General features: G+C 35.6%; 1 protein-coding gene across 1 annotated transcript; it reads left to right on the plus strand.

Moving 5' to 3' along the window:
• The first annotated feature begins 340 nt into the window (after nucleotides 1–340).
• On the plus strand, nucleotides 341–16,582 carry LOC123657590 (solute carrier family 46 member 3-like). The gene is made up of 7 exons (XM_045593112.1): nucleotides 341–1,228; nucleotides 5,667–5,826; nucleotides 9,291–9,392; nucleotides 9,990–10,127; nucleotides 10,481–10,564; nucleotides 15,509–15,665; nucleotides 16,324–16,582. The coding sequence occupies exons 1-7, from the start codon at nucleotides 341–343 to the stop codon at nucleotides 16,580–16,582; spliced, it is 1,788 nt and encodes a 595-aa protein (XP_045449068.1).
• The last annotated feature ends 510 nt before the right edge of the window (nucleotides 16,583–17,092 follow it).

A 17,092-nucleotide genomic window follows, 5' to 3' on the forward strand; every position in this document is an offset into this window, starting at 1 on the left:
TAATATATGATAATTTAAATCAATAAAAAAAAACATCCTTAACGACATAACTTTATAATAATAATAATAATAATAATAATAATAATAATAATAATAATAAATTTATTTGTGAAACTTTAATAATGTTCAAAGTAATAATTTAAAATAATTATGGTCGAATTTTGACCACTAGGCGACCACTAGTAATTTTTAAATGGTAAATTATTGGCAAAACTTATATTTTTTAAGAAACTTCTCGCAAACATATAAAAGTAGATTTAACATCACAGTTAAAATATATATAATTCCATAATTGTTTCCTAATTTTTATTTATTTGTTTCAGATATTTAATCCAAAATAATGACGATTGATGAGAAAACGGTTAATAAAGAAAAGAATGATATGGATAAATCAAATAAAATTAATAGTAATAAAAACTTAATAGCAAACGAAACTTTAAGAAATAGTTTTATAAAAAATAATGAAAAATTAAAAATTAAAAAGGATGATACTGAGAATGATCCTTCAAAAGGTCTAAGTATATTCCAAAAAGTAAAACTTATGATCTCCTTAATAACAGTAGAACCAATTTTAGTAGGGTTTGTTGTGCCGTCTGTTTTGTCAAATTTAGCTACACAGAACTTGTATCTGGATAAGGCCTGTAGAGTTAATTTGGGGTTTGAACAACACATATGTGACGCATTGACTAAAAGAGACACTGCTAATTATACGTTTGAAGAAGAAGCAGTACAAACACTAGTAGCTTCAGTAGCTGGATGGAAAACAGTATTACAATCATTTTTACCATGTGGAACACTTATATTTGTCGGAGCGTATAGTGATAGAATTGGACAAAGAAAATTTTGTATGCTTTTACCTATCATCGGAGAATTCTTAACTAGTATAGGTCTTATTGTAAATACTTATTTCTTTTACCAACTACCAGTCGAAGTAGCTGCTGTGACAGAAGCAATATTTCCAGCTTTAACTGGGGGCTGGCCTACTATGTTTATGGGCATATTCAGTTATATAGCGGATGTGACTACAGAGGAACAAAGGACGGTACGAATTGGAATTACGAACCTATTTTATTTTTTGGGAATGCCGTTAGGTGCAGCTCTTAGTGGAATATTACTGCGAAAAATTAGCTTATACGGTGTTTTCTCATTATGTGCAACTATTTACGTATTGAGCTTCTTCTACGGATATTATAGGATTAAAGAAGTCAAAAGAAGTGATATTCAGTTGGTATGTACACATTTCAGGTTTTTTTTTTTTGATAATTCTTATTTATGTTAAGTGAAATTTTCGGAATTTATTTTAATAAATAATTTTAAGTTTTAACTTATAAAGTTTCATTAGAGTAAAAAAATGTTATATGTCTTTGGAAATCTTTTAGAAGTCATACAAATATTTGTGTCGTTATTAAAATAGTCTCATTTTAATTTTCCCTATTACCATTTATGTACACCATTTATGTTTGGTTAAAGCATTCACTATTAAAAGGAGTTACATATATCTATATTAAACTTTACTACACTTTAACTTACCAAAACTTACTAAGGTTTAAAAGGAATTTTCCTTCCTAAAAAGTCCATCGATAAGATATAAAGTAGGAACGAGATATGGCCATGAATAATTGGCGTTGCGTCTTCGGTTACATGATAGGCCACGAGTTCAATGACTAAATCAGATAATAATCGAGTCACTTCAGCCTATCGCAGTCCACTGCTGGGCATAGGCCTCCCCAAGTTCGCGCCACACATCCCGGTCTTCCGCAATCCTCATCCAGCCTACACCGACAATCTTACGTAGATCGTCGGTCCAACGGGCCGGAGGACGTCCCACACTGCGTTTGCCAAGACGCGGTCTCCACTCTAGGACCCGTCTACTCCAACGGCTATCGGTCCTGCGACACAGATGACCAGCCCACTGCCACTTCAACTTGCTAATTCTGTGTGCTATGTCGGTTACTTTCGTTCTCTCGCGGATAGTCTCATTTCTAATCCTGTCTTTGAGAGAGACCCCAAGCATAGCCCGTTCCATTGCACGTTGAGCGACTTTAAACTTGTGGACCAGTCCCTTGGTCAGTGTCCACGTCTCGGCTCCGTATGTTAACACAGGCAGGACGCATTGCTCGAAAACTTTTGTCTTCAAGCATTGCGGAATCTTCGAAGTGAAGACTCGACGGAGTCTGCCAAACGCCGCCCAGCCCAACCGATTCCTCCTATCGGCCTCCTTCTCGAAGTTGTTGCGGCCTAGTTGGATAGTATGGCCTAGGTAAATATAATCTTGAACAGCTTCGAGAAGGGTACCATCGACCGATACCGGTATCGGTATGACTTGGTTGTTAAACATAACTTTCGTCTTATCCAAGTTCATACAGAGACCGACACGTCGGGAGGACTCGTTTAGGCCGGCCAGCATTTGGCCTAACTCATCCAGCGTCTCCGCAAAGATGACAATATCGTCGGCGAAACGAAGGTGAGAGATGAATTCACCGTTGACGTTGATGCCCCGTTCCCCCCAATCCAAGGTCTTAAAAACATCCTCTAGCGCAGTGGTAAACAGTTTCGGTGATATTACATCCCCCTGTCTTACCCCGCGCCGGAGGGAAATAGGTCTTGTTCTTTGGTCATTGACATGAACGGTCATCGTCGCCGCGTCGTACATAGATTTTAGTACCTCGATATATCGCCAGTCGATATGACATCTCTGCAGAGAGTCCAGGACAGCCCAGGTCTCGACAGAGTCGAAGGCTTTCTCGTAGTTCACAAATGCCATACACAGCGGTTGATTATATTCTTCCGTCTTTTGGATAATCTGCCGAACAGTACGGATGTGGTCCACGGTGCTGTAGCCATTTCGAAACCCAGCCTGTTCTGGTGGTTGGAATTCGTCGAGTCTTCTGGCGAAACGATTCGTAACAACCCTCGAAAACAGCTTATAGACGTGGCTCAGAAGTGAGATCGGTCTGTAATTCTTTAACAGAGACTTATCACCTCTCTTAAAGAACAGCACCACCACACTCCTTTACCACGCCTCCGGCGTGGTACCTCGGTGGATGACGGCATTAAATAGTCTTGCCAAGGCTTTCAGGACAGGTCGCCCTGCGGCTTTAAGGAGTTCAGTGGTAACTCCGTCATCCCCCGGGGCCTTCCCGTTTTTAAGCTGCCCGAGCGCTGCACCAATCTCATCCTCTTCGAAGTCCGGGATACACTCCGAATAATGGCGCAACAATGGTGCCCGTGGATCTTCGGTGTCCCAAGTCGCAGGCTTGCGTGCGCTCGACGAGTACAGCTGTCCATAAAAATTCTCAACCTCTTCTCGGACCTGAGGGCGAGAGCAGACGGTTCTGCCATCTGCTGTTTTAAGCTTCGCAAGAAGGCTTCTAACCAATGTCTTTGGAAAACTTTGGACCCTCTGTTCTGGCGAAGCAGCCGGCAACTCGCGCCTCTGCCGCATCAGATCCAAGGCTTCGGGAGAAAGTTTGGACTGCTTCATTGGCTTTGTTGGTGGAAAGTGCCTGCGACCCAGTGTACGCACCGTCTTCACCACGTTGTCGGTTATCTCGTCGACGTCGCTAGTAGTTTCCAGCGAATCGAATAGGTTTTGGAGTTCCAATTGGAACTGCTCGGAGCCACATAGTATTTGGGGCAGCGTAGGTCGGAGAGTAGATTTCATCAAGCGGATCCGCTCCTTTCGGAGACATATATTCAGAGTGCCCCGTACTAGCCGGTGGTCGCTGCCGGTGTTAAACCTGTTAACACTGAGACATCTCTGAATATATGCCTTTTATCCGCTATGATGAAATCTATCTCGTTCCTCGTCACAGTATCGGGGCTTTGCCATGTCCACCTCCTTTGGGGCTTCTTCTCAAAAAATGAGTTCATTAAGAAGAGCCCCTCCGATTCGAGAAAGTTGACAAGCATCTGCCCCCTGCGATTCCTGTGCCCCAATCCGTGTGGTCCGATGCTCGATCCGTCGCGGTCTTGTACTCCCACTTTAGCGTTGAAGTCTCCCATAACAACACTGTAGAAGGTCGAAGTAGTGCCATGTATGGCCCTTGCAATGTCTTCATACAAGGCTTCGACATCATCGTCAGAGTGTGCCGAGGTCGGCGCATATACCTGTATCACTTTCAGGGAGTACCTGTCAGTGAGTTTAAGTACAAGGTATGCTACCCGGGTCGACACACTGCTTACTTTCACAACGTTGCTAGTGAGAGTCTTGTGGACCAGAAAACCGACGCCACCTTGGGAAAGCCCATCACCTTCACGGAAGTAGAACAAGTGCCCGGAGTCCAGGATCATCGTGTCTTCACCCTGTCTTCGGACTTCAGACAACCCCAGTATGCTCCACTTAATGTGACTAAGTTCTACCTCAAGTTCGGTGATGGTCCAACCGTAGCGTGCGTCCATCATACGTAGCCAGGTATATTTTATGGCAGCCTCCCGTAATAATCGAGTGTAACAATAGAAAAAGTCCATCAACTTGACCTAGTTTGGTGTCAGTCTCGCTTGAAAGGAAGGACAAAAGTAAATAAATATTTTCTGGAATATACTGCGTATCCAAAAGTCAAAGTTTTCTGACTAATTTAGGATATAATAACATTAGAATCAAGTGTATGTAAGTCCTTGCAGTTCATTAGCTGGGTGGAACGCTAATGTAAGGGACATGCAAACGCAAAATGCTGTTACAATGGTAAACTTACCATTCGTATAAAGTCCTCACTCGTATGTTTTCAAAGTATTAAAAAAAGTGGAAGGATATTTAGATTTGGCTCATAATTAGGTTCATTGTATGTGCAGAGCAGAAAACATAACGTAAAATTATATTAGAATCTAACGGTTAGATTAATAGCACTTAGATTGAATTCGATTGTCCGTAGCGATTACTTTGTTTTTCTTATAAGATTATAAAGCTTCGTTTTTCCATTTTGTAATTTTAATAAAGATTAAAAGCATATTTTATTTTAGCAGACAAATAGTAGACGACAAGTCACATATATTTTTTAAATCATTTAATGCACAAAATTAAATATTTTTTGCAGACATGTAATATCAAGAACCCCATTATACCTTTATATTGTTTAATTAAAATTATTAAGTGAAACATAGTGAATCTCCTTCTGCGAGACAGTAATGTCCCAGAAGGAGAACGACGAGCGGATGAGAGAGGAGGCCGCTGACGAGGTCTCCGTCTGCAGGCGACGAACGGGGGTGCGTAGGAGGCGCTACTTAATGCGCCTCCATTAACGCCCCTGTGCCGGCTTCGTCGGAATTGTTCAGAGGTGAGCCGGTCAGTCCCCATGGAGGAGAAGTCTGGCCTTTCCGCCGAGGCCAGCCTGTCGCTGGAGGGATCCTGTTGCCTGCAGATTCGGGACCCTCCAATTAAAGCGGCTGAAGGCTCCCCGCAGGGGTTTTGGTCGGTATTGCACCCTCAAGTGCTGAAGCCGACATACGGTCTAGGAATGCCTACCCGGGCATCCTGGATATCACCCGTAAATGGGTTCCCCTGCGATACCAAAAAAAGTCTGTAGTAGGTAACTCCTTTTTCGTGTTTCCTTCGTATAGTACAGGCTATAGTAAAGCTAACAATTTTGTTGGAGACATTGCATTTATTATATATATTTAAAAGTATTATTAATAAACAAATAAACATCCATCATCACATTTTTTTTTAGAAAAAGACAAGTAACTGTTGTGAATGGCTGCGAGATTTCTTTGACATGCGTTACGTTAAAGATACCCTGATGGTTGCCTTCAAACGCGGTCCCAACAAAAGAAGACTACGAGTTATAATGCTTGTCGTTGTTTTATGTGTTGTAGTTGGACCTATTAACGGTAAGTTGAATGACTGTCATAACATTTGAAAATATAATAAACTAATTTGAAAAGCCTAGTCTTTATTTTAAAAATAGGAATTTCACTTCGCTGAATTAAATAATATACTACTGAAAAAATTGGTTCAGTTAAAAGATAACAATTATATTATTGTTGCTGTCTCACCTATTGTTTTGGTTAAGATCTAGACTAGGAAAAACCGAATTATGGGGTTTTTGGGTGTGGAGGGCGGAGGGTGTAGGGGAATCTATACAAGGTAACACTGTCACACCTCAAAACCCCATGGTTATGGAGATATCCACGGTTAAAGTTTTGAGGTTAGAAGAAGAATTTAAAGCTATTATAATACCTTTGAGCTCCGCGCCTGACTTCACCTTAGCTCCAACGCTGCGGGCAGTGCAATCCATGCGCCGTTTTGCAATTTTATAAGTTATTTTCGAACAGGAGTACATAAAAAGAATCTCGATTCCAAGATCAACAAACGATACAACTTGTGGTAACCATGCTTAGTTCCGTAGCTTTCAGATGTTATATTCACATTTCGCACTTGATATTAACATTTCAGACATTAAGTTATTGTTTTTACACGATTTTATTAACAAACGATACAACTGATGTTCAACAACTGAGAAATAGATGTTTTAATAAATAATTGTGTTTGCTCGCAAACGAAAAAAAAAACCGACTTCAATTACATCGACAAGTAATACAAAGTAGATCGACGAAAAAATAGTCAAGCAACTACGCGTTATCAAAGATTACTCAAAAAGTAGTTATCAGATCTCGATAAAATTTATATGTGACCACATGATAAACATCAGCTTTCGATTAAATTAAAAATTATCAAAATCGGTTCACCCAGTAAAAAGTTATTACGGATTTTCGAGAGTTTCCCTCGATTTCTCTGGGATCCCATCATCAGATCCTAGTTTCCTTATCACGGTACCAAACTAGGGATATCCCCTTTCCAACAAAAAAAGAATTATCAAAATCGGTACATCCAGTAGACAGTTATGCGGTATAATACAACGTAGGTCGACGAAAAAAGCGTTAAGTAAAAACGCATTATTAGATATAACTAGAAAAGTAGTTGTTAGATCTCAAATAAATTGGCACACACCACCTTTCGATTAAAACAAAATTTGTCGAAATCGGTCTACCTGGTCAAAAGTTCTGATGTAACATACATTAAAAAAAATACAGTCGAATTGAGAACCTCCTCCTTTTTTGGAAGTCGGTTAAAAATGACAGGACACTTATCGTTTCGCTCTAAAGCAATGTAAGCACAAATTCAGTCATAGTCATTTTTTATTAAAACATATATTTCTCAGTTGTTAAACATTAGTTGTATCGTTTTTTAATAAAACCGTGTGAAAACATTAAATTAACGTGTGGAATGTTAGAATCAAGTGCGAAATGTGAAAATAACATGTGAAAACTATGGAACGGAGCATGAGTAACGTAAGTTGTATCGTTTGTTGATCTTGGAGTCGAAATCGTTTTTATTTTGAAAATAGCTTATAAAACGTGAAAATAACGTGTGAAATGTGAAAATAGCGTGTGAAATGTGAAAAAACGCGTGTGAAATGTGAAAATAACGTGTGAAAGCTACGAAATTCTTCTTCTAACCTCAAAACTTTAACCATGGATATCTCCATAACCATGGGGTTCTGAGGTGTGACAGTGGTATCAGGGGTAGCGTCCCCCCCCTTCCCTCCACGGTCCCGAAATTCGGTTTTTCCTAATCTAAAGGTTTACCATTGTTTTATTATCTCTAGGAAATCGATAGATAGGTACTACAACAAGTATTGGTAGAGCTGTTAGTGTTGTATAATTGAAACAAGTTTATACTTGACGGTAGATCCCGTTATATCAAAACCTCCCCTGCTGAAAGTTGCAAATAAAAAACGATGATTGTATGGGAAATTATTGTTAACTATTGTGTTTGAAACGAGGATTCCAAAAATTTCATGCAACTTTCAAACAATTTTTATCTGGGCTATCTGGATTCAGATAGATCTATCTGGAATCCAGAATCTTCATATCTTCCCGACCTTTTTTTCGTTGTATTCTCTTTCTTTTACAATGGGTGTTATCCTACTATAATTTTTTTTGGTTTCAAAAGCTGTCTGCACTGGTTTAAATCCTAAGATATCGCGAATCTAAAATTGTTAAATTCTACATTATATGCACACGAATGCCACATAAATAAATAGTCAGGCTCTTAATATTCAATTAAAATTATCTAAATAATAAGAAGAAAGAGAAAGAAAGAAAGACATTTATTTGAGACACATACACTGCTTACAGACATACAACAAACACAATGAGAGCACAAATACATTAAAAAAGTAAAAAGAAAAAAAAAGTCAAAATTAAGTAAAAATGTAACTAAAAATTTAAATATTTGATTTAAAATAAGAAAAGTAAAATTTTATCAAATAAAAAAAATTAAAATAAAAAATAAAGCGAAAAGAGTAATAATAAAAAAAAAGCAACAAAATTCATCTACCAAAGTTATTTACACCTGTACAGCAGTGCACCGTCACAAAAAGGATATTAATGCCAACCAGCGTTTCTTATACGCATAAAATATACAAAGAAGGATTTAATTGATTGCGCTCAAGTATTTGTAGAAATTGACTTGTCTTAAGCAATAATCTCAAAAGGACTTTGCTTTCTCCTTGCATTTTGAACGTAACTGTATGTAGTATGTAAATAAATTGAACCAAAAAAGGATAATATATTATAGTTTTTTGAGAAACCACGTGAACACAAGTATCGACATTTCAAATACTACTTGTCTTGAATTGTAAACAGCTAAAATATATCAAAGGCAAGTGTACTAAAATGGAGTAATTCATTTGAGAACGTATTGTTGTATAATATATAAGTAATATCAGTTGAATATATTTTGAAACGTAACGCTACTCTCGACTGTCCACTATTTCCTGCTGTTGACAGTCGTTTGCGTCATTCATTTTCAATATGCATAATTGAAAATGTGTAAAAATTTCAATAAAAAGTGACCAGTAAATAAAAATTACTACAATGACTTGGTATAAATTGGATCGAAATTTCCTTACGACACAAATAGATTGTGTTTATTGTTGTTTTTGTTGGTTACGCAATGGTTATGAAAGTTATGTTATCTCTTGTACTAGTACAAAATTTGTATAAATTTAAATATTTATACAGATGTATGACATAAAAACATTTGTTTATAAAACATTTGGTTTACGTAATTATTAATTGATACCTTTCGTACCACAATTTGTAGTGTAAGTAACAACAAAGTAACAAAGGACCTAACAATTTAGTCTAAATATCCTCCAAAAGTACCTACCTTAAATTTGTTTTGTATACAAACAGTAATTACAAATGGTTTTTTAATTAGGTACCGTATTAAGTAGGTACGTACTTCTGATGTTACATACTACTTGAATTCAATTTTTAAATTTCAGGAGAGTTATCCGTGATATATCTGTTCACGAGGTACCGGTTTAACTGGGACGAATTGGATTTTAGCATGTTTACGACTTATATCATGTGCACTTCTCTCGTCGGTACGTAATATTTCGATAGTATGCTTATTGAGATTAACAATGCTTCCTTGTTGGATAGATAACGTTAGTAACAACTTATGACCATGAAATTTGCAAATGACTTATGTGATAAAAGATAATGGATCTATGCATGGAGATAGATTCACGTTATTCTTACTTTTTTTTATATTTTTCAAATTAACTACAATAATTGAAAATATTTTGTAAGATGTTAGGTATGTAGAAATAAGCATTTTTGAAATTCTTAAGTAGGTACCTACTTATAATAGTTTTTAAAAATAACTTAAAACAGCAAGACATAAAAAACACGTAAAACATTATTCCAAACTCTAGAAAAAATTTACATTCATAACCATTTAATTCATTGTTGATGACTATTATGCTAATTATAATATAAACTAATTACATTATAGACATAATTTTCATATTTTCGATTCAGGAATATTTTTAATTAATAATTGATTGTTATCAATGTAGGATTGATTTTAACCATTGAAGCTGCTCGAGTTTACTATTATATTATTTATTATATATGTATATAGTTTCACAAATATGTACAAAATAAAAAAATGCATATTTTCGTTTGCGTGTTCACAGGGACGCTAATTGCCGTTGGAGTGTTCAGCCACCTATTAAAATTAGATGATGCCATTATCGGAGTGATCTCTTGCATGAGCAAGATATTATCAAGCTTTATGTACGCCTTCTCAACAAAAACTTGGCAAATATACATTGGTACGATTTATTTTATTTAATAAGTATATTGATGTACGGTAATTTTGTTCTTCTGAAGTTTTTTATCTTCTTTAAAAACAGTGCAATTTAATTAAGGAATACATAAATTATTACAGTAGGTATATTTTAAAATGTAGTAAAATACAATATAGGTATTACAATATAATACTTACTGTCATTTTTACATAATTAATTTATTATCATAATCGTATTATTGGAGGCCTATGACCAGCAGTAGACTGCGATAGGCTGAAGTGAATATCAATTTTGTAATAGGTAGGCTAGTGATAAATATTAATTGCTAAGATATTAAAAAAATCTTATTTTTTTATTAAACACTGTTTTTTTTTTAGCACCGTTAATTGAAATGTTCAATGGTACTTCGATAATGGCAATGAGGTCGATGGTTTCAAAACTAGTGGAAAAGAATGAATTAGGTGAGTGTTATTGTTACAATTATTACGAAATATATATTTTGAAGTGGAAGTTTTACTTACTTTCTTTACCTTAGAATCGTTGTGATTTAAAACTCGATGAATCGAAAATGACGCCGCGTTGGCGCAAAGGTCACAGCACTGGTTTGTTGCTATTGTTGCTGGCGGTTGCGGGTTCGATTTTCGCACATGACAAACATCCGTATTGACTATACAGATGTTTGCCGTGGGTGTGTGTTTGTGCAGTTCTTGTAGGTTTACCCACCGTACCTCGGAGAGGACGTTAAGTCGTCGGTCCCGGTTGTTATCATTTACACCTGATAGGAATCGTTACTCATAGTAGGGAATTTATTCGCCAACTCGCGTTAGAGCAGCGTGTGGATTAATCTCTAATCCTTCTCTTATTATTGGAGGCCTATGCCCAGCAGTGGGATATTACAGGCTGAAGCAAAACGAAAATGCGTCACGTAAAGGAACAAGCACATCATGTATGTGTGTTATAGGAGAGAATGAGATAGAATACATTACCCAGTATTTATATTCTTGGTAATCTCCCTCTCTCTCACAGGCTACTTTTTAAAAGTTTTACTTCTAAGATGTGTGATTTGCACACACGCACTTGTCATCTGCTTATTAAAAATATAAAAGTAAGAAGTTATTTATAAATAAATAGTTACTTAGCTATGAATGATTTGGTTTTATTCCTTAAAACAACAGCGAAAAAAAGTAGATACTTAAGTACTTACATAATTGCATTTGCTCGCAAACGAAAAAAAAAAACCAATTTCAATTACATCGACAAGTTACACAACGTAGGTAGACAAAATAGTCAAGAAAATACACGCTATCAAAGATTACTTTAAAGGTTGTACCTAATTAGATCTTGATAAAATATTAATGTGACTACGTGATAAACCGGTACACCCAGTAAAAAGTTATGCGGTAGATAAAATACAATGTAAGTCGACGAAAAAATAGTCAAGTAAAAACGCATTATTAGATGCAACTCGAAAAGTAGTTGTTAGATCTATGATTATATATATTAATAATAATCTTATTATCTTTTTTTTTATTTTATGTCACTAGGTCGGCAAACAAGCGTACGGCTCCAGGGATATTCCGGTATGGGTTATTTACCTTTATAAAACGGTACTTATCGAATCAAAATAACGGTAAGAGAATCATTCGGTAACCGAATCATATCGGTAATACAGTATCGAAATAAACCGGTAGTAGGCATAACGTTCGCGTCGTAAGTTTAAGCGGGCAATTCCCGTTCTTGTAGCTGCGCTGCGCTAGCTCGAATTGCGGACCGAACGTACACCATATCTCTATCTCATTCGCTCCCGTGTGTTGCGTGATTTTACTTAAAACTTATTTATTTGTGATAGACGACAGGCCCCGGGCGTGGCGCGAGCATGTTTTCATCTCTTTTTCGCGTTAATGTTTACATTGCATATAACGAATAATTCAAAACAAAAAACTTAATTACTTTCATAGTTAAAGAAGCCAGTCTTATGAAAAACCAAGCATTATCAATAAAAGCAAAGGAACATTACAGATTCTTCATTTCAAACGATGGCTCACAGATTTTGTCTCCCTCTCTTACTTCTCCGAATCATTTAAAACCGAAATACATAACGTTATATTTCGGTATTACAGTTTAATCGGTAACCGTTTTATTACGGTTTTGGAACCGAAATAAAACGGTAACCTTTTCAATCGGTAACCGATTCATACGGTAACCGTTTCAAACGGTTACCTTTATGAATCGGTTTGGCGAACCCTGTACGGCTCACCTGATGGTAAGCGATTACCGTAGCTTATGTCTACCTGCGACACCAGAAGCATCGCAAGCGCGTAGCCGACCCAATCCCCAATCCCGCCCAGGAGCTCTGTAGGCTTACTCTTGACTTCAATCCCAATCTCACAAAAACACGAACTCAATACAGTTCCAGTTCCAATCTGTAATATTTTGGTACTCTTGACCAAATCGAGCTTTCAATTGAATTGAAATTGGAATCGAATTGACGATCGGTTTCCGGTGTAGCCATTATAATAAAAAATAATTAGAAAAAAAAAAATTTAACTCATGAAATTTTATGTTTTTTAAATTATAATGTGTCTCCAATAATTAATTATTATCTTTTATATTGTAATTCCTTAAATAAAACCTAAAACTGATTTTTTAAGCATAAAAAGGCAAGATATATTATACATCCTGGCATAATGTGTGTTGCTGTTAAAAAAAGCTCACGACTGGCGCAATTTCGAGACTTCTAAATTTCAAATTATCTCAATTACGTGTTTTCTTAATTTATATTTATAATTAACTTATCTTCTTTCTTTATTTACTTCTGTAATAATTTCGGCAATTTTACCAGTGTTAAGCTTAAATTAGTGAATACAACAGTTTATTTAATGTAGTTAAAACAAAAGATATTAGAGACCTTAATACTGTGATTTTTATTTAAATATCAGAGATATAAATACTGTGATTTATATTTAAAAACTGCTACCTTAGGTTAAAAGAGGATAAAAGACTAATTGTTAAGTATTTAGTTCTATTTTAATAAATACTATGATTATTTGAATTCGTTTTTACGGGATTTATACCATGTACCTTTTTATCTTTGAGGCTCATGAGGACATCTACCCGCAATAATCGAACAGTTCTTCCGTGACCATGGCGCATGCAACTGCGCCGAAATATCGGAGCCTCAAAGATAAAAAGGTACATGGTATAAATCCCGTAAAAACGAATTCAAATAATGTTAAGAACCATGGAAATTTAAAACAAAATACTATGATTGTGATATTGTTGATAAAATAAAAATATACATAGTTAATATGTTAAAAATAAGCGCCAGTCGCGCCATTATCTTAATAAAAGACACTTTAAGATACACAATCGAACACTAAAAAGTTAACTTAATTGAAATGAGTAAATTCGATCCCAAACACGATTACCAAGTCGATAGTCAACGTCAAAATATTGTCAAGAGTTTTTTTTTTTTTTTTTTTTTTTTGTCACTAGGTCGGCAAACAAGCGTACGGCTCACCTGATGGTAAGCGATTACCGTAGCTTATAGACACCTACAACACCAGAAGCATCACAAGCGCGTTGCCAACCCAATACCCATTCCCCCCAGGAGCTCTGGTCACCTTACTCACCAACAGGAACACAATACTGCTTGAAAACAGTATTATTTTGCTGTGATCTTCTGTAAGGTCGAGGTACTACCCCAGTCGGGCTGCTCCATATTTTGAGCAGGAAATTCCTGCTGTGCCCTACCTCAGTTAAATCTATACATATAATAAAATGCTAGGAAAGTCAAAACTGTACATTGAATATTTTTTTTTTAAAGAATACTTGGGGTGTGATCTACAATCAATACCGAAGTCAAAAATATAGTTTTTAGAATTTTTGTCTGTTTGTCTGTATGTATGCCCGGGATAAACTCAAAAAGTATTGCATGGATTTACTTCAAATTTGGCACGAATATTATTAAGAAGTCGGGTCAACATATAGGATACATATAGGATACATATTATCACGCTATAACCTACGGGGAACGAGCAGTGAACCTTTATTTCTTCAACGCATTCTGTAACAACGTGTAATCTAATGACGCATATTTGAATGTTGTTGTCATTATGTTAATAACCATGCTATAAGCTAGCTTCGCACTATAAATAAAGATATTCTGTAGTATATTTAGTATCAGCATTGCACCCGTGCGAAGCTGGAGCGGGTCGCAAGTAATAATAATAATAATAATAATATAGTTACAATATACTTTATTGCACATTTAAATAAAGAACAAAATTTACATAACAAGCAATTATAGTAACAAATTGTACAACCAGGCGATCTTATTGCTAAAAAGCAATCTCTTCCAGACAACCTGATAATGAAAGGGATAATGCTTTTCAGATAGGTAGGTGGTATATAAATATAAATAAGTAAAAAAATAGAATATATAACAATTACAGATACATATACACTATATACATATGAACGCAATAAAAAAGAAATAAATATAAACATTTACATACACATAAATATATAAATACAGTAATCGTATAATATATAGCTTCATGGCAAATTTAATGATGTAGTGAGTTTAAAATAATTTATAGACTAAGGTAATATGCTTTCAAATGCTTTAAATTTTGAGCTCGTCTTATGGCCACAGGTGGGTCGTTCCATAGCAAAACAGCTTCCAGAGCAAAAGTCTTTTTAAATATTAAATTCTTCTTGAATTCTATTCGACAAAACTTTAAATCCATCAAATATATTTTCTGTTCCTCATAACTTTAAAACCATCAAATATATATATATTTTTTAAATAAGCAATTTACCTTCTTGGAATCCTCATTTCCCTTACTATTGGGAAATTATATCTGTCCTAAAGATTTTTTTAACTGTATTACGGAAGATAATTAAATTATGTACTTATCTTTTTTAATAAATCTTTTTTATTCCAGTTTTCGATGATAAATAAATATTATGTCGTTTTGTTTAGGTTGTATTGATGTATATGTACCTACGTTATATGTACCTACGTTACTCGTAATTAGTAGGTACCTATGTGATGTAATGGTTAGTAGAGAACAAAATATCAAAAAAAAATCTAAACTGATAAAGAAAGTCTTATTATTTAACTGAGTAAAATTTTTTACCTCGATCGAAATACCTTACGATGGTAACATTTACTTATATTTGTATCTACGTTTTATGAGTTACCTATTTATGCTGAAAAGGTAGAAATACCAACGATATTATTTCAATGACTTTTTCATTATCTACATACTTGTAATACCTCCTGCACTATAGTTAAAGCTGCTCCTGAAAGTAGCCTAGATGTGTTATCAAATAATTTAAAAAGTTCAACCTAATCTATAACATTTTTAAACAGTTTAAACAATGTATTATGTTTACAGGGAAGTTGAACTCTCTCTTCGGAGTGGCAGAAGCAATGATGCCCCTGGTGTTTGCTCCTATGTATACGACGGTGTACAGTGCAACTATTGGAACCTTCCCTGGGGCCTTCTTCTTCCTTGGTGGGGGGCTGACTGTACCAGCTTTACTTATATTTTTGTGAGTACTTGTAACACATAAGAACATATATTTTAGGGCATCAGTAGAGTAGTTACTCTCCTATATAACTAGTAATGTAAGTAGTTGGATACATAGGCTGAAAAAATATAGTTGTGTTTGCTCTCAAACTAAAAAAACCAACTTCAATATCATCGACAAGTGATACACCGTATGGACACGAAAATATAATCAAGTAAACACGCGTTATCAAAGATTCCTCAATAAGTAGTAATACGATCTCGATCAAATTTTCTTCTTTTTAGTCGAATACTCTTGATACTGCGCTGCCGCGGTACACGGTGGGATGTTCGGTGGGTCGATAACATTTCCGAGGGTAGCTCCTCTAGCGATATGCTTCCATATTCGTTTGTTAGGACCCAGTAGACTTTATGATAACGTCTATTCAGTGGGTTGGCGATAGACCGCGTGCACTCTTTCTTTCCAACTGACCCTGAACTACCAGTCATTCCAAAGAGTTCTCATTTCTATAGATGTGACTAAAGAACTTCAGTATTAGTCGGGCAACCCGAGTATCATCCGGAATCTCATAACGACCACAGCTCTCCTCTATCTTTGTTCAAAAGCAGGATTCAAGAAAATGTAAAACTTAAATGTAGGCTTATTTAATGCTAATGTAATAAATTTTATTTATTGACAGATGGTTATATTTGGCAAATAAGAAATACAAAGAAGCAAATTTTCAACAAAATCTTAGAGAAGCTCAAGTAGCAGAAGATAAACCGGAAACGATCAGTATCGACAACAAAGCTTTCGAAAACGAGGACAAGAGTAAGATACCGAACAATACTGATCCGTCAAATCAGTTAGAAGATACGGAAAAGTTCGAAAAAACCGTCAGCCAATCTCAAATCGAAATGGGCTTTACAGAGAGTATGATTTGTACTAGTAAATTGTAGCATTTAAATATGTAGCATAAAATCAACAAGCACAGGGCTCCACACCACAGTGAAATATTTAGCACTATAATTTTCACCGACTAAGACCAACAAAAAGGGATTTCTCACTAGCCCGGTGGCGCAGTTTGTAGTGGCTCTGCTTTCTGTTCCGCGGGTTGCGGGTTTGATTCTCGCCTGAGTCTGGGTGTAATATAAGTATTTATAAATTTATAAATGTATTATTTCTATGTAAGTATATTTATATAAAATATTTAGCTATAACAGTCGGCTGTTACCTGTAATACAAGCATTAAGTTGCTTAACATAGGAACTGTTGACCGTGTTGGTATGTTATATTTATTTATTTATTCATACAAGGACCATTTCACATGTATGCATTTTGTCAATATTTTTCATTCTATGGTTACGGAAGCCATAAAACCGGCTGCAATTCGAACTTACTTATTTAGTTATTATTAGATTGAAAGAGTATTTTAGGTGTTATCAAGTTGATACCGGCTGGTCAAAATT

The sequence above is a fragment of the Melitaea cinxia genome, chromosome 11 (genome assembly GCF_905220565.1).
Source record: "Melitaea cinxia chromosome 11, ilMelCinx1.1, whole genome shotgun sequence".
NCBI lineage: Eukaryota > Metazoa > Arthropoda > Insecta > Lepidoptera > Nymphalidae > Melitaea > Melitaea cinxia.

Coding starts and splice junctions, on each gene's coding strand:
- LOC123657590 (XM_045593112.1), top strand. CDS start 341: ATGACGATTGATGAGAAAACGGTTAATAAAGAAAAGAATGATATGGAT. Junction 1,229..5,666: donor AAAGAAGTGATATTCAGTTG/GTATGTACACAT, acceptor ATTTTTTTTTAG/AAAAAGACAAGTAACTGTTG. Junction 15,666..16,323: donor CCAGCTTTACTTATATTTTT/GTGAGTACTTGT, acceptor ATTTATTGACAG/ATGGTTATATTTGGCAAATA.